At 35.6% G+C, this 22,924-nt stretch overlaps 1 protein-coding gene across 32 annotated transcripts; it reads right to left on the reverse strand.

Moving 5' to 3' along the window:
* On the reverse strand, window positions 1-18,941 carry LOC127831974 (uncharacterized). 32 transcript variants are annotated; one of them, XM_052357090.1, is made up of 10 exons: window positions 18,800-18,941; window positions 15,046-15,170; window positions 14,177-14,376; window positions 9,814-9,886; window positions 5,222-5,346; window positions 1,090-4,096; window positions 917-974; window positions 714-858; window positions 627-655; window positions 1-481 (listed from the first exon to the last, which is right to left on the reverse strand). In XM_052357090.1, exons 2-6 carry the CDS (start codon window positions 15,155-15,157, stop codon window positions 4,037-4,039), a joined length of 570 nt encoding a protein of 189 aa, XP_052213050.1. In that variant the 5' UTR covers window positions 15,158-15,170; window positions 18,800-18,941; the 3' UTR covers window positions 1-481; window positions 627-655; window positions 714-858; window positions 917-974; window positions 1,090-4,036. The 32 variants fall into 32 exon arrangements, with proteins under 32 accessions (XP_052213050.1, XP_052213060.1, XP_052213045.1 ...); XM_052357100.1 differs by lacking the exon at window positions 917-974 and having other exon boundaries at window positions 714-800; window positions 1,119-4,096; XM_052357085.1 differs by lacking the exon at window positions 917-974 and having other exon boundaries at window positions 714-916; window positions 1,119-4,096.
* Between the last annotated feature and the right edge of the window lie 3,983 nt (window positions 18,942-22,924).

Genomic DNA, 22,924 nt, shown 5'->3' on the forward strand with positions numbered 1-22,924 from the left:
TGTTTTCTTCAATACTTTATGAACTTATAACTAACAGAATGGTTCCTTTTTTTACAAAACAAAGTAATGAACATTATATGGTGTACAGAAAGAAGCCCCAAAAAGTGTTAAGTGAGCTGCCATGTATGACATTGTACAAACAGTGAAGTTCCAGATATGCCTTTCATGCGTAAACTCTATACTGAGAACTCATAATGTCCGCTAATGAGAGAAGAAAACCTTGCATAACTTCAAAGTGGACACAAAACCTTGCATAACTTCAAAGTGGACACAAAACATTGCATAACTTCAAAGTGGACACTAAACCGTGCATAACTTCAAAGTGGACACAAAGCATTGCATAACTACATAGTGGACACAAAACCTTGCATAACTGAAAAGTGAACACAAAACCTTGCATAACTTCAAAGTGGACACAAAACATTGCATAACTGTATAGTAGACACAAAACAGTGCATAAACTACATAGTGGACACAAAGCCTTGCATAACTGCATTGTTGACACAAAACCTTGCATAACTACATAGTGGACACAAAGCCTTGCATAACTGAAAAGTTGACACACAACCTTGCATATCTGCATAGTGGACACAAAGCCTTGCATAACTGCATTGTTGACACAAAACCTTGCATAACTGAATAGTGGACACAAAACCTTGCATAACTGAAAAGTTGACACACAACCATGCATATCTGCATAGTGGACACAAAACCTTGCATAACTGCATAGTGGACACAAAACCTTGCATAACTGCATAGTTGACACAAAACCTTGCATAACTGAATAGTGGACACAAAACCTTGCATAACTGAATAGTTGACACACAACCTTGCATATCTGCAAAGTGGACACAAAACCTTGCATAACTGCATATTGGACACAAAACCTTGCATAACTGCATAGTTGACACAAAACCTTGCATAACTGAATAGTGGACACAAAACCTTGCATAACTGAATAGTGGACACAAAACCTTGCGTAACTGAATAGTAGACACACAACCTTGCATATCTGCATAGTGGACACAAAACCTTACATAACTGAATAGTGGACACAAAATATTGGAAACTTCAAAAAGGACACAAAACCTTGCATAACTGCATAGTGGACACAAAACCTTGCATAACTGAATAGTGGACACAAAACCTTGCATAACTGAATAGTGGACACAAAACCTTGCATAACTGAATAGTGGACTCAAAACCTTGCATAACTGAATAGTGTCACAAAACCTTGCATAACTGCATAATGGACACAAAACCTTGTATAAACTGCATAGTGGACACAAAACAATGACCAGACTGTGCAAACATGCGGACTGGTTTGGAAACTATGCTGGCTGCATATGGAATAACACCCATGTTAGCAAGATGCGCCTAATCTTAGTTTACAAGAGCCTCACAATGGCCCTATTAAGCTGTTGGGCCCAGGGGATAACTTGGTCCAAATATTATTGATGGTCTGAGCCATAGCAAAAATACAAGTGTCGGGTGATCTCACTATAACCAGTTTCAGAATTAGTTGTGATTCTGGTTTTATGAGTGTTATGACCAAGTTTTGTGAAGATTAGAAAAAATATCACTTTTTCTGTGTTTACAAGGTTTTTCTCACTTGACATAGTGACCTTTTTTTAAAGCTCCAGAAGGTTGATGCAGGAGAAGTCCCCTTCCAAATTTAAATGAGTCTTGCTGTGGGAAAAGAGAGCTTTAATCACGTGCTGAAAGTGTTGTCCCATATTAGCCTGTGCAGTTCTCACAGGCTAAACAGGGATGACACTTTCCCTTTAAATGGATTATTACTAGGAATGGACTTCCTTTAAACAAAAAAATACCATAAAAGGGAAAGTCTCGTTCCTGATTGGCCCATGCAGACTGCACAGGCTCATCTGTGAAATAATTTACGCACATTCATTAAACCCCTTTTTCCAAGAACGAGGCTCAAATATATTCTAGCTTTACTGTTTGTTTTTTAGATGAAGGGTAAAATAAGACTATTGCCAAACAATATAAGTCCCCTTCCTGCAAAACTCCACCATTTTCAGCAATATTTTCTAGTATATTTGTTGCCATAGCAACCATAATTTTTGACGTAGGAACAAAATGCAATTATGTCTATAATCTCCAACTTGCCATCTTTCCATGTTTTAAGTTGCATGAAAAAATATGAAGAACTTTTAAAGTTATCCATGATCTACTATTTTCAGCAACATTTCTAGTCTATCTGTTTATATTTCTAGTAGATTTGTTGCCAAAGCAATCAGAATTCTTCACGTAGGAAAAAAATAAAATGATGTGCATAATCTCCATATTGCCATCTATCCATGTTTCAAGTTTCAAGAAAATAATATGAAGAACTTTTAAAGTTATCACAGGATCCAGAAAAGTGTGACGAACTGACGCACAGAGCAAAATCCACAAGTCCCCTTTGATTTTGTTGGAAGGGGATGATAATGAACTGGTAGAGTTTATAGACAAACATAATCATACTTATGAAAATTGAGATCTTGATTCTGAGTATTAAACTAAAACGATAATTGAGTAAAACAAAAAAGTGGCATAACACACTAACATTTGTGGTATGTAAGTTTAACAAGATGTGTTTGTGAAACACAATGTCCCCCTATATGATGTTTGACCTTGTAGGATGACCTTGACATTGTGAAGGATGACCTTGACCTTGACCTTTCACCACTCAAAATGTGCAGCTCCATGAGATACACATGCATGCCAAATATCAAGTTGCTATCTTCAATATTGCAAAAGTATTCATAAAATAAGCGATTTGGGCCACATATATTTGATCTCTGACCTTGAAGGATGACCTTGACCTTTCACCACTCAAAATGTGCAGCTCCATGACATGCACTTGCATGCCAAATATCAAGTTGCTATCTTCAATATTGCAAAAGTATTTATAAAATAAGCGATTAGGGCCACATTTATTTGACCTCTGACCTTGAAGGATGACCTTGACCTTGACCTTTCACCACTCAAAATGTGCAGCTCCACGAGATACACATGCATGCCAAATATCAAGTTGCTATCATCAATATTGCAAAAGTATTCATAAAATGAGCGATTTTGGCCACATATATTTGACCTCTGACCTTGAAGGATGACCTTGACCTTTCACCACTCAAAATGTGCAGCTTCATGAGATACACATGCATGCCAAATATGAAGTTGCTATCTTCAATATAGCAAAAGTATTTATAAAATAAGCGATTAGGGCCACATTTATTTGACCTCTGACCTTGAAGGATGACCTTGACCTTTCACCACTCAAAATGTGCAGCTCAACGAGATACACATGCATGCCAAATATCAAGTTGCTATCATCAATATTGCAAAAGTATTCATAAAATGAGCGATTTTGGCCACATATATTTGACCTCTGACCTTGAAGGATGACCTTGACCTTTCACCACTCAAAATGTGCAGCTTCATGAGATACACATGCATGCCAAATATGAAGTTGCTATCTTCAATATAGCAAAAGTTATTGCAAAATGTTAAAGTTGACGCAAACAGACAGACAGACAGACCAACAGACCAACAGACAGGGCAAAAACAATATGTCCCCCACTACTATAGTGGGGGACATAAAAAGAAACTGGAGAAACATACTAAGCGTGAGATACAATCAAACATAAAAAGTTTTGAAACTGATAATAAGATCTAACAGCTGTCATGTTTTCAGAATGAGCCTTATTTGGGAAAACTGGGCTTAATGCATGGTCTAAAGTGTTGTCCCAGATTAGTCTGTGCAGTCCACACAGGCTAATCAGGAATTACACTTTCCGTTTGTATGGCATTTTTGTTTTTAAGTAAGTCTCTTCTTAGTAAAAATACAGTTTGGGTGAAAAGTGTCATCCCAGATTACCCTTTGCAGACTGCACAGGCTAATCAGGGCTGAAACTTTATGCACATGCATTATGCATCCAAAATGAGGATCAATATGATCTTAACATCCTTGGTAAATATCCTGACTAGAATTGAAGCACGTAGCACATGTAGCCTCTTCCAATAGAACTCTTCAATTGTAGCTTGCCTGTACCTCCATTTCTTCTTTGTGTGCCTTGCTGTTCATGTGCACCTGTATACATGATAACATACACATTCGTTTAACATGAAATCCTGCAAAGTCAGACTTGCTCTAGCAAAACATGGCTTAATGAGTGTGGGTAGTGTTGTCCCAGATCTGCACATTCAGTCTGTACATGCTGAGCAGGGACAACATTCTCTGCTTTTGTGGGAGTTTTTCGTTAAAAGAAAATATTTTCTTACAGGAAAAGTGTTGTCCCTCCTTAGCCTGTGCAGACTTCACAGGCTAATCTGAGTCAAGTATCTGGGATGGCACTTTATGCACACGTATTAAGCCCTGATTTTCAACAGCAAAGCTCAGATTTGTTCAACATTGATTTTTACAAAATTTATCCTTGGAACCAAAATTTTTTTACTACCTTTTAAATTCAACCTGACAGGCACCAAGAGCACCGCATAACGGGTGCCAACGCTCGGCTGCCAAAGCTTGTCAGAATTATTTTTTTTAGGTCACAGTGACCTTGACCTTTGACCTAGTGACCCAAAACTGGGTGTGGCATGTAGAACTCATAAAGGTGCATCTACATATCAAGTTTCAAAGTTGTAGGTGGAAGCACTTTGATTTTAGAGCCAATGTTAAGGTTTTAGCACGACACCTACGGCTGACGACACGACGAGCTGGCTATGACAATACCTTGGGTTTTCTCCGAAAGCAGCCGAGCTAAAAATACATGTATGCTTATTCTTCTAGATAATGCATTGCAATAAACCAGGATACAGTAATAGAGCCACAAGCAATGTTAACCCTTTCAGTGCGGGAACCGAATTTTGAAGGCGTCTCATCAGGATCCAAACTGTTTGCTTTTCTGATAGTATTCTTGGAAAAAAAATCGAAGAAAATGCTAATTTTAGAAATTCTGCAGACGACATTTTAGCAGACGACAAATTTCCCAGCATGCAAAGGGTTAAATGACTAAAATCCATATGCGTAAGAGGGCACCCAAGACTCCTTTGGCAAGCACCTACAGGCTCTATTGGGTCAATAAGAAAATGTACTACACTTAAACATTGAAATTCCTTATGAGATAACTTAATATATGCATTTCTATAATAACGATATATATTGGAAAAGATTGACTGTTTGCATTTTTATATATTAGTAGCATGTAGCTTTTACCTGGTAAGGTATAGGTCCATTCAGTTGCTTATCACACACCCTACAGTAAAACTGACTAGCATCTTGAGCTGGGGTACTGTTAGATTCCTTGGTAGCATATGCCGATCTATAGGGCTTGAACTCAGCTGAAACAAGGAGCTTACGTAGTTTACTTGGTTAAACAATTTTGCACTTTTTAATAACTGATTCACTGGAAGCTCTTAATTGGTCAAAAAGTAATGATGTAATGTTGACTGGAAATCTGAACAATTGCCCAATATTTGTATATTGTATATATGATAATGTGTACTGTGACCAAATATCGATTTTGCAAAAGCCAAGGCCTGAGCTATTTGCAAACATTTCGTTTAAAGTGGGAGACTATAATTATGGAATTCAGCAGGGTTTATTTCATAAGTCCCTTACATTGTGTCAGTACATGGAGTTGCGTCACAATAACTCCAAAAATATTTACAAAGAAATAAACTTTGCAAAAGTCATATTTAATCGACATCTTATAATATAAAATCTGCAATTAAATTGGTAAATAAAAGGTCCTATAAACATTAATCATATAGTACATCCAGTAGCTGGTGATTCCTTTCAGTGTAATGATAGTATTATTGAAATTTGCACAACGTGGATTTGAATATTAACATATTTAAACTCCCATGCATTTATTAAATAAAATAGTTTTTATACATATATTTTTGTTTTTTAGTTAAGTCTTTTTCAAAATGCATTGAACATATTTTTGCTTAATTGGAGCTGCTTTAACATATAGAGGAATCAGGATATTTGTTCATGTCAGTGTAAGTTTGTTTGTTATTTCACGAGTGATCATAGAAAATATTATTTGTCTATGATCACGAGTGAAATAACAATGATCTTACACTGACATGAACACATTTTCTGTTTCTTTTATGCTCCTTTTTCGAGAAAAAAATAACAGCTGTTTCCCTTCCGCTGAAAAGTTACCCTTTTCCTCCCTGGCGTGCCTCAATACATTTCAATACACAAAATGACGTCATGTCAGCGAAATTATCCGGTTAACTCTTTTACTATGTTAATAAAGGTAAACAAGAGCACCGCCTTGTGGATGCAGACCGCTAATCTATTTTTCTTTTTAAAGGTGTAGGGACCTATCTCAATTTCAATCACAAAGGAGGGAGGGGTGGAGTGGAGAGGGGTGTATAGTGTGGGGGTGTGGTCATTTATTACATTATCTTCAAAAAATGCAAAAAAAAATGCATTTTTTTAAATATATTTTTTTTGGGGGGGGGATTCTTGGGTGGGATGGTTGGACGGTATTTCAAAAATAAAATAATGAAAATAAATATTTGTGTTTTTTAACCATGTTTGAAAAAAACAAGAGATGTGTTTGTCAGAAACACAATGCCCCCTATTGGGCCGCTTTGAAAAACAATTTTTGTTGTTGTTTTTTTACCTTTGACCTTTAAGGATGACCTTGACCTAGACTTTCCACCACTCAAAATGTGCAGCTTTATGAGAACGCCGTTTTGAAATAAAAAAAATTACCTTTGACCTTGAAGGATGACCTTGACCTTGAACTTCCACCACTCAAAATGTGCAGCTTCATGATAACGCCATTTGAATTTTTTTTTGGACCTTTGACCTTGAAGGATGACATTGACCTTGAAGAATGACCTCGACCTTGAACTTCATCCACTCAAAATGTGCAGCTACATGAGAACGCCGCTTTCAATTTTTTTTTGACCTTTGACCTTGAAGGATGACCTTGACCTTGAACTTCCACCACTTAAAATGTGCAGCTTCATGAGAACGCCACTTTGAATTATTATTTTTTTTACCTTGAAGGTTGACCTTGACCTTCCACCACTCAAAATGTGCAGCTTCATGAGAACGCCGATTTGAAATTTTATTTTAAAAAATTGACCTTTGACCTTGAAGGATGACCATGACCTTGAACTTCCACCACTCAAAATGTGCAGCTTCATGATAACAACGCTTTCAAATTTTTTAGATTTTTTTTTTACCTTGAAGGATGACCTTGACCGATGACCTTGAACTTCCACCACTCAAAATGTGCAGCTTCATGAGAACGCTGCTTTGAATTAAAAAAAAAAAAATTGACCTTGAAGGATGACCTTGACCTTGAACTTCCACCACTCAAAATGTGCAGCTTAATGAGAACGCCACTTTGAATTATTTTTGTTACCTTTGACCTTGAAGGATGACCTTGACCTTGAAGGATGACCTTGAACTTCCACCACTCAAAATGTGCAGCTTCATGAGAACGCCGCTTTGAATTTTGAATTTTTTTTTTACCTTGAAGGATGACCTTGACCTTGAACTTCCACCACTCAAAATGTGCAGCTTTATGAGATACACATGCATGCCAAATATCAAGTTGCTATCTTCAATATTAAAAAAGTTATGGCCAATTATAAAGTTTTCCGACGGACAGATGCCATATATTTGACATTTGACCTTAAAGGATGACCTTGACCGTCACCTTTCATCACTCAAAATGTTCAGCTCCATGAGATACACATGCATGCCAAATATCAAGTTGCTATCTTCAATATTGAAAAAGTTATGGCCAATGCTTAAGTTTTGGGACGGACAGACACCATAAATTTGACATTTGACCTTAAAGGATGACCTTGACCTTTCACCACTCAATATGTGCAGCTCCATGAGATACACATGCATGCCAAATATCAAGTTGCTATCTTCAAAAGTGAAAAAGTTATGGCCAATGTTAGTTTTTTTTCCGTACGGACAGAGAGACTGACTGACATACTGTTCAACTGCTATATGCCACCCTACCGGGGGCATAACAATTATTTTTAGGGGGTGGGGGGGGGGGTATAGTGTGAGGGTGTGGTGGTCATTTATTAGATGATCTTTAATTTACAAAAAACATAATGGGGGGGGGGGGAGATTCGGGGGGGGGGGGGGCGTGGGGGATGGTTTGGGTGGAGTCTATTGAGGTATGATAGGTAAGAGTTGTTTTGTCAAAGTATCAATCAAATCTAATTATAAATAATGAAGTAATGGCAATTTTAGCAAAGTTTAATTATTTTACCTTGAGAGTCAAGGTCATTCAAAGGTCAAGGTAAAATTCAACTTGCCAGGTACAGTATCCTCATGATAGCATGAAAGTATTTGAAGTTTAAAAGCAATAGCCTTGATACTTTAGAAGTAAAGTGGATCTAAATACAAAATGTAACCATATATTCAAAGTTACTAAGTCAAAAAAGGGCCAATATTCCGTAAAATGACAACCAGAGTTATGCAACTTGTCTTTTACTTATGATAATTTGCGAGTGTTCCAAGTATGAAAGCAATATCTATGATACTTAAGGGGTAAAGTGGACCAAAACACAAAACTTAACCAAATTTTCAAGTATAAAGGGCCCATAATTCTGTCAAAATGCCAGTCAGAGTTACATAACTTTGCCTGCACAGTCCCCTTACGATAGTTAGTAAGTGTTGCAAGTATGAAAGCAATAGCTTTGATACTTTAGGAAAAAATGGACCTAAACACAAAACTTAACAAAATTTTCAATTTTCTAAGAATAAAAAGGGCACATAATTCTGTCAAAATGCCAGTCAGAATTACATAACTTTGCCTGCACAGTCCCCTTATGATAGTTAGTAAGTGTTGCAAGTATGAAAGCAATAGCTTTGATACTTAAGGAATAAAATGGACCTAAACACAAAACTTGACAAAATTTTTCAATTTTCTAAGTATAAAAAGGGCACATAATTCTGTCAAAATGCAAGCCAGAGTTATCTAACTTTGCCTGCCCAGTCCCCTCATGATAGTAAGTAAGTGTACCAAGTTTGAATGCAATAGCATTGATACTTTATGAGAAAAGTGGACCTAAATGCAAAACTTAACTGGACGCCGACGACGACGCCAAGGTGATGACAATAGCTCATATTTTTTTTTCAAAAAATAGATGAGCTAAAAAAGCATAGAAAGAAAAGAAAATTTGTTGGATTCGATAGAATATTGATTTTAATTCACTGATCATAAAAAATATATGTTTAATTAGTTTATATAATTTAAAAATAGAAAAAGTAGGTCCAAAAATGTGCTATTTTCACTGGTGAAAATTACAATTCGTTTATTTTCACTGCTTGTATTTTACTGCAGAAATGTCATATGTTATCATTAGGTATAACATAAAAACAAATCCTTAAGTGAATCATTATTCTTATTTAAATTTCTTTTTTTTTGCTTAGTAAATTTTATATTTCTCATTCATTGCTTGTAGAAATCATTTGTTGATTGGTGGAACCATTTTTAACAAAAGAGTGTTTTTTTTCTGTGAGATTTCAAACAATCAAATGGAAATTAATTCTTTATCAGATGCTATTAAGGAGTTTAAACTATTTGTGACAGTCCACACAGGGACACAGATTGACACTTTTCTGCTTAAGAGGTATTTTTAGTTTGAAGAAAGTATCCTCTTAGGCTTAGCTAAAATCCAAATTAGGCCGAAATTTTCAACCCTCATTAGCCTGTGTGGACTGCACAGGCTAATCTGGGATGAAACTTTACACAAATACATTAAGCCCTGTTTTCACAGATTGCTGTACATTTTTACTGCGCATACCTGATTCCTGTTTCACAGCCTGCTGTTGCTGCCCCTCCAACCACGGCAAGGTTTTCACTTCCTCAGGGTTGGCCTACAAGTTTACAAGAAGCTTGTCATGAGAAGTAGTCACTGTAGAAACATCAATATTAGTTCTTGGAAAACTGAACAAAGAAAACCTTAATGAAGTAAGCATAAAGACAGTGAGCAAGTTTATACTTATATCTTGAGCTTGTAGCAATGAGATACTGAATAAAAGATCAGTTTGAAAAGTATGCATCCAAACGAACTGTCTTATTCAAACAGTAATATTACCAGAAATTGCAAAGATGTAAGAAATACTTGAACATGTACATTATGCAGTATGTAGTAAATAATCATGATCAAAGATATAAACAGAGTAAACAAACTATAAGGAACTATCTATTTAAAGTGACTATTCAGAAGAGGTAACTCACTTATGTCTTTCATTACAGTTCACAAGATATGATTAAAGATAAAGGCTTTTTTTCTTTGGGGTAGGGCATAGCCTTCCAACTTTTAAAAATAATATCCACAAAACTGACAAAAAGAAGAAATATTGCTAGATAAACTGGAAATTTAGAGAAAAATGCATTATTGAAATTCTCTATGGGGGTGGAAAATTTGATGCTTATGGTAATCTGATTGTCAAGGACAACCAAAATATAGTTCCAGTAAAGTGAAAAAAAACCTGCTAGTCCTACGGAAGAAGTGCAAAAATGTAAGGTTCTTTTCTTTAATAAACTACCAAAAACAATCCTATAATTTGTATGATATTTACTAGCAAAGGTTGACATTAAAATGATAAACCATTAAGTATACAGATACACACTAAACTTTGTTCTTAACAAGGGAGTTATATCACATACAGTGTAACCTCACTATTAAGACCACCTGTGGGACTTTTGAAATGGTCTTAATAGCAAGGTGGTCTTAATGCTGAGTTTTCATGAATATTGATGGAAAGATAATTACAAATAGTAAATATTGAATGACCTTGAATCTTTTTTGCATCCAATATACAGGGCTCAACATTGACAGTTGTCCTTTTGCCCCTGGCAAGTAAAAGTTGGGTCCGGGCAAGTTATTTTATAATCTAGTTGTCCGCCCGGGCAAGTGCAAAAAAGAACAAAGCATTTAATTTGGACTTTTATTGCTGTAATTATTTTGTTAAATGTGCAAAAATAAAAAAAGGTTTTGTGGTGTATCATTTTGATCTTCATTAAAAAATATGAGGTTAACAGTTAATGTGATATTTCATGTTTGGGCAAATGGCTTTACGTTCAGGGCAAGTAGATTTTCTAAGTACTTGCCCGGCAGGGCAAGTTAGATTTTAGGTTAATGTTGAGCCCTGAATATAACAGTAATCAATCAATGTATCGTACAAAGATAGTATTTTAAGCTTTTCAAACAAAAACTGAAACATAGTTTTAATCAATAAGTTTCAATAACAAATACATGTTAAATGACAAAACAGAGGCAAGAAAATAACATTTTGGAGGAAAGGAAAAATTAAAAAATAAACACACTTGCGTTTTTCTGAATAAATCAAACAAGTGCTGTTTACTTTTTCCATTTTCCATTGACCATTTTGAATAACGATATAGCATACAGGTCGGTTTCCATATCCATCACAAACAAAACCATCTATCTAAATTATTCTAACATTAAATGATTTGCTGTCTTTAATCTGTAAAGTGTGCACCAAACAATAATCAATATACCCATTAAAGACTCGATCAGATTCATTAGTTAAACAATCAAGGGTTAAATTTGCAGTAGTTGCAAATACCATTGTCATCGATTAAGTCGGGATGGCTTCATTCATTCACAAACCCTATTGAAATACAACCCCTGATCAAGAAAGTTGTGAAAGTAAATGGTCGTTTGGCGGGTGTCAATTTAGAGCAATTTCGTTGATTGGTACTGATTAAAGAGGTCTTAATAAACGTTAGAGGGTTAGTCAGATCAGTGAGATCAGTTAGAGTACAAGTTAACCATTGAAATATAGAAGGAAAAATTCACTACTCAAAAATGGTGGTCGTTGTAGCAAATTGATTGTAATGACTGGATGGTCATTTAGAGAGTTTTTACTGTAGTTCCATACACAACACTGTTGCGGTAATTTCCCTTATATTTTTTAAAACATAAGTCTCCATTGCTGTTTATTTTAGTCATATTTTTTACACTGTTAATCTCTTGCACTCATTCTGAAGTTCTAGTAAGATTGTTATGCTAAATTCTTTGTTTAACTTTTAATGCTCTTACAACAATTGTAGTACAATAATTGTGATCTCTAACAGAGTAATTGGTTTTTTATTTGCTTTATATTTTACAGCCTGTGCCTTTTTGATTGGGAAACAAGCAAATTTGTTGAATTGATATCCCTCGCCAAATAAACTTTGTTTATTGCTTGGTGCAAATCCCTTAATATACAGTATTATCATTAAGTTAAGGCTAATAATTAATAGGTAATTATTAAGTGTAGGATAATTGTATTTATGAAGTTCAATTCTCCTTATTGATATGTAAATATCCATGAAATTTCATGTTGAAATCTTACAGCGTATCTGAGATAAAGCTCTGAAAAGTTTCATCATACATACACAACAAATGGCAATTACTCTTGTTTAAGAAAGTGAAAGGCTATGGTTCTTAAGCATTGCACTTCTCCTCATTAATATCAACACACCCATGAAGTTCCATGTTGAAATCTTGCATGGTATCTGAGATATAGCCCTGAAAAAAAAATCTTCAAACCATCATACAAAAAAGAGCAATAACTCTTATTAAATAAAGTGTAAGGTTATGGTTCTTGTGCATTGTACTTCTCCTCATTGATATCTATACACATATGAAGTTTCATGTTGATATCTTACATATATAGTTTCTGAGATATGGCCCTAAAAAGTTTTGAGACAGACAGACTGATGGATGGACTGACAAGCCCAATTGAGGCGGGGATAAAAAAGCGCGATAGACCATGAACTTGGGAAAAATTAAACATTAATGATATGATTATAAATAACTGTGTTCCAATTGTTTATAAGTGCATGTTTCACTTCTTTCTAAAATTATTACAAAGTGATAGAGAATTAAATTGATGTAAAATAATCTCAATAAACCAATTATTGTATTTATTGAAAAAGTTTGGCATATTTTGGGAAATTTTGGTCTGATTTTTTTGGGAAAATGTTACTTTTTGCCATTGGGAAACAGCCTTTTTCACTTTTTGCAATTGGGAGACAGCCTGTAAAAGGCTGTAATATTACAGGCTGTAGTTTTGAGAAAACAAGAGCACCTTATAGCGGGCGCCAACGCTCGGCTGCGGGTGCAGTTTTGAATAAATGAAAGCTTGTCAAAAGTTTTATATTAGAGGTCACAGTGACCTTTACCTTTGACCCAAAAATGGGTGTGGCATGTAGAACTCATCAAGGTGCAGCTACATATGAAGTTCCAAAGTTGTAGGTGGAAGCACTTAGATTTCAGAGCCAATGTTAAGGTTTTAGCACGGCAGACACCGAGTTGGCTATGAAATTACCTCGGGTTTTCTCCGAAAACAGCCGAGCTAAAAATCACTGAGGGTACATGAGAGTTTACAATATTAGTCATTTTGCATCATTCGTTAGTTTCATTTATACTGGAAGTTTGAGGGACAACATAAATTTACACCCTTATAGTGGTGCTCTTTTTACTATATATATGTTGTAGAATTACTGAAAGGTTACATTAAATATTAAGTTACATATCATTGTCAGGAAGAATAACTTTTTGGTCAAAGCAAGTGATATTTTATGGCACTAGTCTGACTGGACACGTAGATTGAAACATTAATGCTCTGGGGATTCAAAGTGATCACAGCATGGTGCCAGTCCACAAGAATATAACACATGGGATTAGAGAAAAGGGGGAAAATAAAAATGGCCACCTACAGGGCATGAAACATAGCACTAAACATTCCAATAACACACTATTATTTGAAGCTCAAATAAGACATCAATACTTGGCATACTTTTTTCCCCTTTTTCAGCTAAAAATTCCCCCCTCCAAAAAATATTTTTTTTTTTATACCTTTGTTGCCAGATGGTATTGTACTATTAACCTTTGATTAAATGTATACTTATGTAAATTACATTAAAATATAGCAATTTTAAGTGTTGAATGGTTGGTGAAAGGATCTTCTAAAATTCCCCTTTTCGCCCAATACGATGCGAAATTCCCCCCTCTAAGGGCCCCGGCCCCAATCCCCCAAAGTGTAGCAAGGGCCCTGATACACTATGAGAAAATAAATGATGTCCATTTCAAGTTGGATGTCTTTTTCCAAATTCACATTATGTGGTGTTCAATGCTGATCGCAACTTACCATGACATACGAGTCAGGTACATATCCCTCCTGGCCCGTCTCGTCTCTCACCATGATCCAATGCTCATCATACCTCGAGACAAACACCACCAGCGACTTGCGACTGATGGTCAACTCCTTACCCAGGGGGCTGTTAACATTGCCTTGGTAACTGTACTTCATCATCAGCTTCTGGCCAGGTTTCCAGAAACTCACTTCCTCTGAAAATTTGTAAAAAGAACGCTAAATTATTAATTAATCAGAGCATTTTTTCTTTTTACAGAATGGCCATTTTTTCACAATTTTGACAAGTTGGCGACTCAAATTTTCACAATTTGTAAAGTTCACGATTCAAATGTTCAAAATCTTCAGAGTTCAAGACTGATTTTCTAACAATTTTGAAAAGTTGGAGACCTATTTTATTTCACAAATTGATGGACAAACACCGCAGTAAAAAATACAGAAAAAAGACATGTTAATGTTTGAAAATATTTTATTACTTTTAACTTGAATGGCCTTTTCAGATATATCAACATGGCTTTTAAATATTGAACGAACTCTGAAAATATATAGACAGGTTGTTTTTTTTTACTTTGCATAGCCTCTGATACTTTCAAGAAAGGTGGTTTAACCTTCAAGGCTTGTATAGCCTCAGTAAATTCTGTATAACTTAAACTTTGCATAGACTGGTGATCATAAGGTATTATGAACATTGTACAGCACAGGCTGAATACAGACCCCAATCTTAAATTTAAATGACTATATATCCTACAAAAAGGTTTCTTCATATCTGCATATTTTTTTCCCATTTTTCTGTCCAAAGTTTCCAACAAAGCAAAGCATCTCTGTCCGACCCTTAACCTAAGCAGGAAGACCATGAAGATTGACACCTGCTTTAGCTTGACGCAAGGCTTCTGGTCTCTTCAGAGGGGTGCTCCAGTCTTTCAGTGCAAAGATGCCACGACCACATGGCCCTTTGTATGTACCTGGATGTAAGCTCATCTTGAACAAGGTCCTGCAATACAGAAATAACATGCTCGTCAGTGTTTGTAAACAACACCCTCAAGTAGATTGTTAGGTTGGTAAGTTGTTCATGTGCAGCTAATCAGTGAATCACTGACGTGTGGGACAAAATAATATCAAACAGATTTTAGCCCAAACACTGTATTCTCGCGCTACTAAAGGAATAATCATTCAAATCTAAACCAATTCAAATATTGTAACGTTAGTAAAGTGCCTGATCTGAACAATAATTAAAAAAAGTGGTTTGCAACTCAAAAAAGTAAAACAATAACAGTCATGTTACCATTACCGGATCAGTAGCTTAATAAAGTTGTTCTGGTGAAAAGAAATAAATGTTTTGAGACTTCTTTTACACCTGTTTGATTAAATATTACCTTTGCTTACTAATTAAGCGCATAGTATTTTTTTAAGCGTTTTTGTGATACCTTCGTTCGCCTCAGAATTCATGCATTAACAGATCAGTTGTAGCCATAACGGATCACGTGATTGAAACCATTCAGGAGGGCATCTAACACACTATTTGAACTGTTGAAACATGAACTGTGTTGTTTACAATGACCAAGTAACATTGCCAGTTATAAATTATATTCATTTTATTTGTTATTTAATGTTTTCTATATGTATTATTGTATCTACACTTTACGCATGACGTTCTTGTGTGAATTATCTGTTGAAATTCCTAAATAGATCAAACAGATATATGCATCTTATAATCCATGTAACTTGTTTTAATCATATCTAATCATCGATATTGAACATGGAACATAAATAAAACATTGTGATTGAAATCATTTATTGAAAGAATCAACAAGATTTGCATATATTATCAATACGCATATTATCACGCTTGATCCGTTATTGCCCTTATTCTTCATTTCATTTAAGGTGTTGCAAAAAGCTTAAACACAAATCAAAACTGAAATGGACTTTTGCAGGCAGAATGACTACTAAATAGCCTTTAAATTAATGCGTAAACTTCTTACTTTCAAACAGATTTATAGCATGTGGCCGCAAATAATGTTCAACCTCGATTTGGAAACGAGATGGAAGTCAACAAAGTCGTATTTACATGTCAGCAAAACACATCAAAATGTTTGACAAAGAGTAGCTCCTATTACACCTCAATCAATTTGTTTAAAAGAACAGGCCTTGAAGATGCTGTGTGCAAAAAATCATCTTAAACTGTCAACTATTTGTCGCGATACGCATTCGTGAACATCAAAGTGATCCGATTTGGGTAATGATCCGGTAATGGTATAACTTGACTGTATAATAATGCCTGAGCAAAGCGACTGCAAGCAGAAGGAAGCAAAAACAAAATAAAAAAGTTGACTACATTTTATTTATTTCAAGATGGATTTTTAGTACATTTATGTTCACCATCATATTCAATACCGCGAGAATAGCCGATCGCAAGTCAACTTTTTAGTGTCATCATGATAAATGCACAGGTGGTTAGCGTGTGGCTATGATATTAATAAGTGAAAACATCATTTTGAATGATAAATAATCATATTATAACAAAAAATTATCTTTTCTGACAAAAATAATTTCACCATCAAATATATATATAACAAGGTATACAACTCGAAATCATCCGAAAACGGGGTGCATCGTTTTGAACAGCCATTACTCTATCAATTTTGCAGCGATTTTCACGATCTCGGTCTTATTCAACGCAGAAATGAGTTTCCTTTCTGTAAATGAATATGTCTTGCAATATTTTTACAAATGCTGGGTCAATTTTTAAGAAATAAAACAATACACAACTCGCATCAGGTTGTTTTTTTACTAAGAAAGTGACGCCGATAGTCGGATACAATTTCCCCTGTAATAATATCATTTTTTACCAAAACATACCGTTGTTTAGCATGTATTTCAGTTTTAAACCAATTATTGATAATTTTGATTGCTTAATTATCCATCGCAATACTAGCTCATTGGTGGTGGTCGCCAAAACACATTAAAATAGAAATAAGCATCTACGGAGTTGGATTAGAATGTGTAGTTTGCGGTTCCTGTTAATTTTTGCAAAGTTATGCGGAACATTTTGCACTTTATCCTGTTAATGTTGGTAGAAGAATCCTCAAACTAAACATGCTTACATCTGAGTCGTTAAGGGCATGCTATATAACGTAATGGATAAAGGGAAGTCACTCTAAATGTCATTTGTGTTTGTTAACGTTTTTTTAATGATTTTGACAGAAAACTTCTTTATTGTAATTTGGAAAAATTTCATCTAGATTTGATTGGGAATGGGGCTGTTTTTTTTGCTTTGGGAATGCCTCCATTTTCCGGAGACGCAGACAGTGGTGAAAAACTCCTGAAATCAGAGTAGATGAGTTATAGACATTGATTAAAACAGTTTATATTTTTTCCCCAACTATGTCTCTTTCACCCTCTATTTTCCCCTTTCACCCTGCGTCCAGCGTCTTCCCCTTTGTCTAAAAGAAAAAACCTGCGCATGACTCAGTTGACACTGATCAGGCAGTATTTATGAATGGAATCTCTAGTTGTATAGACACACCTCCGCATTGGACCAATGAAATCAATCGTGTGTTTAAAATGTCAGTTGAAATGTATGTAAACAAAGGTTTCAAACGGCGCTGAAAAGTTAGTTTTGATGCATAATGTACGGGCAAGCACGGTAATAATGTTTTTTCATACGTTTTATTAAATTATGGTATCGAGGTTTGTGAACTTTGCAGGGACATTCAAAATGATGTTTTCACTAACTAATATCATAGTCATAGCCACACGCTAGTCAATATAAATTGCCGCCTTAAGAGTCTTTTGATGATTTTTTCTTTGGCAGACTCTTGGCGTCAATAGTCCACTCTATCTTTTTAATAGCGAGAGTTTTCCTTCTTTGTCTATATTGATGCGCTAGGAATTTGGTGCGCAACATTCAAGCCCCGATATCAGACAGTTAATATCAACGGATTGCAATAATATTTACATACCTGTGTAGATAATTCATTTCTCAATAATGTTCCGTAAGAATTATGTAATGACTCTTTCAATTTTGCACGCCTGACCAATTTAAATCAACACACTACTCACATTTTCAATTCCAATCGCTGTGCCCGCTGTATACGGCAGGTAGATTTTAATCGATAACGCAGCCTATTTCACCGTATGCCTTCTTCTGATTGGTTGATATTTAAATATTTCATAACATGGCGAGAGGTCAGTGATTGTATTGCGATTTAAGCAGAAGTTTAACTGAAACAAATTATGCCTTTTTACTTCAATTCGACGCTATTTGAGGTAAAAATGGACTAATTAACTAAAACTTTATGAGTTGGTTATGTTATTTTGCAATTTTAAGCATATTGATATATAAATAGTATTGTATTTAATTTTCGTTATGGTTTTTGCAGACCGGAGTTTCAGCGTTCAGATTTATTCTGAACGCGAATTATTTCAGCTAAGCCACACGCTAACCACCTGTGAATAAATGTTGAAGAAAATTTCTGATAATAAGATGCGTTTGAAAAATTTGTGTTTTAGTGTAAACTATATTCAGTGTGATTCATTTAAGAAATTGAATTAAAAGGAACTGAAAAGCTTCCCATTATAAACAAAAACTGCACCAGAAACGCAAAACGCGTGGTTTACCTTTTTGACTTATGGCGGGAAATAGCTTTATACACTTCTTATTGAAGAACTATGTGTCGGATCGGTCACACAGAAAATCGGTTCTTTTGTTTATTCGAAACGTTAGATTTTCAAAACGTAAAAAACTGAACACCAGCTTCCATCAACCCAGTGAATAAAGAGGCGATAAAAACAGAATATTCAGGGCTAACAGAAGTACGGGTGAGTGAAATTCTAAATGCTTCCTTATTCGTAGGGGGTAGAAATTTCCCCACGATCTTAAACCAAAACAACTATGTTACTGTTTTTAAGGGTTCCTACACCGTGTTTTGGTATTTATGTTTATTGTTTATGATTACCGGTATATGTGTGTTTCCCTTAGGGAGCAAGTAAGGCTAACGTTCCAATCTGATAATGCTGTCATAAAAATATGGTTGGAATAAGTTGGTACCTGCATTGTAGAGTAACACTGACACTGACATAAGAGAAACAGATCTAAAAAACTGCAAAACGTGTATTATGTTCGTGTGTGTAAGTTTTGCTTATATAAGCGATTTTGTGATCTCGCGAATGGAAAGCCTTTACAAATAAGCGAGAAAATTGTTTTGATCAGCTAGAATATGTTATCGTGCTCATGTTTAAAATACCAACTTATATAAACGTATGTGGTAAAGTAATAAACTTTAATATGCAGTTATTCATAATAAATGTTATAAAACATGTCTTATATCTAAAGATATTCATTAACAATCAAGCGATACTGTGTTACATTGCTGACACGTTAGTCCAATTATGTATCTTCCAGTAAGTCATATTTCAAGCTTGATGATTCAAATTCAGAAAAAAAGCGTACACCATGGAGAGAAATAACAATTTGGACATAGACACATACTGAACATATTTATTTGTTAATGAGTAATCATCGTTTGAATTGGAAACAAAATTGAGGGTTACAGATCGACGCAAACATATATACCAACTTTGAATGTTTCTTTGTTTAAAATTTCGTGAACACACGGCGATGGCTTATGAAAATTATAACAAGTCCAATGTATAATAAGTTCAATGTATAACAACTTAAATGTACTGCGAGCCGCGTTCCGGGAAAACTGGGCTTGGTGCATGTGCGTAATGTGTCGTCCCAGTATAGTCCACACAGGCTAATCTGGGACGACATTTTTCACTTTTATAGTATTTTTAATTGTTTAGTATTTAAACGTCCATTCTTAGCGAAAATAATGGTTTGGCTTACAGTTTAAATAGCCCGAGCGGACTTCAAAGGTGCCCGTTTCCGGTACATGTGGGTTTTGTTGGTGGTCACCATGGTGTAGTATATGCACCCACTCGAGGGTCATTAATAATTTACCAATCCATTTTTGAGCGATTGACAAACAGATGTGTAATTGAACAAGGGTGATAAGTTCAAGAAATAGTTTTGTACAGTTTCCACCTGCGTGGATAAACAAATTATGATCTCACTTGGGTGGGACGGTCTCAAAATACTGTGTATGAGATAAGACACGTGTTCTTCGGTGACTTCCCCCTTCTGGCAAGTTTGTGTTCAAAACAGGCAAGTGCGGAAAATGTTGATAGATGCTAAAAGTTGCTCAACTTTGGGCTTGAATATCTGACGATCAACGACATTTTTTTTTTAATCGCTACGGTCAAATTGAAGATAATTGTTTTAATATTGGATTCAGTTATTAAAGTTGTTCCTTGGATGAGTTGTGAGATGCCCGGACACGTTTTTCCAAGATATATGAAAAATGGTTGTTTTCTTGCCTGATCGGGCAATTTTTCAATCAATATTTCCCGATCGGGAAAGTCAAAAGGGGATTCCTCAACTTTCCCAATCGGGCAAGATCCCCGACTGGTACAGGTTTGGTTTACCCCCGCTTCAACAAACAACACAACATCACACCAAAATTAAATACATTTCAGTAACCATTAAATGACTGGTAATTGCAGCTACAAAAAATCGTCCCAACTTTCGTGAATGTAGCAATCAAAATAGGTAGCAGTGCTGGGACGCACTCCGGGTCCTCACATAATACAGCCCAATGCGCCTAGCGAGGTCCTCCTACATTTCGATATACACGCACTATAGTCTGAACCAACCTGCGTCTCTACTGCGATGTATGGCTATACCGGTGTTTAGTTAGGATGTGGGCGTAGAGTACATGTGGGCGACCGGACAAATATTTCTCACTTTAACTATGAGCCGCGCTCTGGAAAAAACCGGGCTTACTGCATGTGCGTAGAGGAACGTCCCAGATTAGCCTGCGTAGATCGCACAGGCTTATCAGAGACGACACTACCCGTATTTTAGTTTGAAATTAGAACAGACATAATTTAAACCAAAAGATCCATAACAGCTGAAAGAGTCGTCCCCGATAAGCCTTTGCGGACTGCAAAGTCTAATCTTGGGCGACACTTTGCGTTTGTTGCTTTGTTGTTTTCAACAACTTGCATTTACGAGGGTAAACGTTGGAATTTTCGCAGGCAGGGGTGGTAAATATACAAACAGGCACCTGCACATATTTCTGATTGATGTGCGAACAGTCTGCATTGGGATGTTAACTAATAAGTAGAGAGGTGTGTAACCTACATGCCCATGAGAACAATTAGAGGACCTAGGGCAAAGTCCAACGCAATATTCAGACATATATAACCTCTTAATGACTGCCTTTATTGTGTAATTTAATGCTATCAAAACTCTAACCTGTTCGATTTCAGACGGTGTCAGCATCGATTTAGCATGTACGTTGATGAGATGTTATTACAGCATCAACTATTTGAGTCGCGTTCTGAGACAATCGAGCATAAAGCATGTGCGTAAAGTGTCGTCCCAGATTAGCCTTGCAGTCCGCACAGGCTAATCAGGGACGACACTTTCCGCTTTTTATGGCATTTTACGTTTAAATTAAGTCTCTTCTAAGCAAAAATCTAATTTAGGCGGAAAGTGTCGTCCCTGATTAGTCTGTGCGGACTACACAGGCTAATCTGGGACGACACTTTACGCACTTGCATTATGCCCAGTTTTCTCAGAACACGACTCATTTAAGTAGACAGCTATAAACAGACCGACGTGTATACGCCAGCTTTATGTGGGCACAAGTTAACAAATCAACTTTGCAAGACAAAGTCTAGAGCAAATAGATTGAATAAGCCAAAAATATGCTTTGTTAGTAATGACATATCATAAAACGCATGTTGTGTCAAAAAATTGTTTAATCCAATACTTATCTTATGTTTTTATACCGTATATTTTCTTCAGTATTACACGGGCCTATCCACTTCTTTGATAAATACTATACAGGCTTTTGTTCTAAAGTGGCGATGTATTCGAAATCACGTCAACCCTTTATGTACGTTCTCTTTACTTCAGTTCGTATTGATAGAGAAAACGCGTAGCGTATCTTTAATTTATTGCCAACACGTACTGGATACACCACACACACCACATGTAAAACGACATAAAACAAGTGAATAACGTAAACATCATAGCAAAGTGACATTCAATTAATACACGCCGCATGCAACGTTTACGAACGTTAAGAACGACGTTTAATTAGGAGCTGCGAATCAACTACAGATCAACGAAAAAAATGCTTCTTCATAAAATATTCTTAGGCAAGGTGGCATGAATAAACATAGTTACTTGCCAAAAAAAATGAAATTTCTCACCAACTGTATATACACTATACTACTCAAGTACTTTTTCAGATCATTCATACTGACACACGCACTTATATCAAGACAAGATATTTAATTACAAGACAAGGCGAGCGTTGTATTCGAGATTAATACAGAGTACATAATCTAGAAAATAGTGTTCATAAACACAAGTTATCAGTGGTCAATTCGTTCGGGTAATGCGTTGAACAGAAAGACACAAATCTTTAGATCGAATTAATTACACTGTACAGACAAAATACAATGTACAGACAAAGTAGCATGTATATGTAAGTGATGCATGCATTGATTTTAGATGGTAACATATTGTCTTATATCTATATCAGGTTTTATGTATCTTGCTTCATTAACAAAGCAGAATTAACCGATCCCATTAGTGGACAGAATTTAGATTCTGATGGTCTAACGTAAAATCTTATAACGGGAAATGTATAATGTATGTATATAAAT

Source organism: Dreissena polymorpha, chromosome 5 (assembly GCF_020536995.1).
Source record: "Dreissena polymorpha isolate Duluth1 chromosome 5, UMN_Dpol_1.0, whole genome shotgun sequence".
NCBI classification, from domain to species: Eukaryota; Metazoa; Mollusca; class Bivalvia; order Myida; family Dreissenidae; genus Dreissena; species Dreissena polymorpha.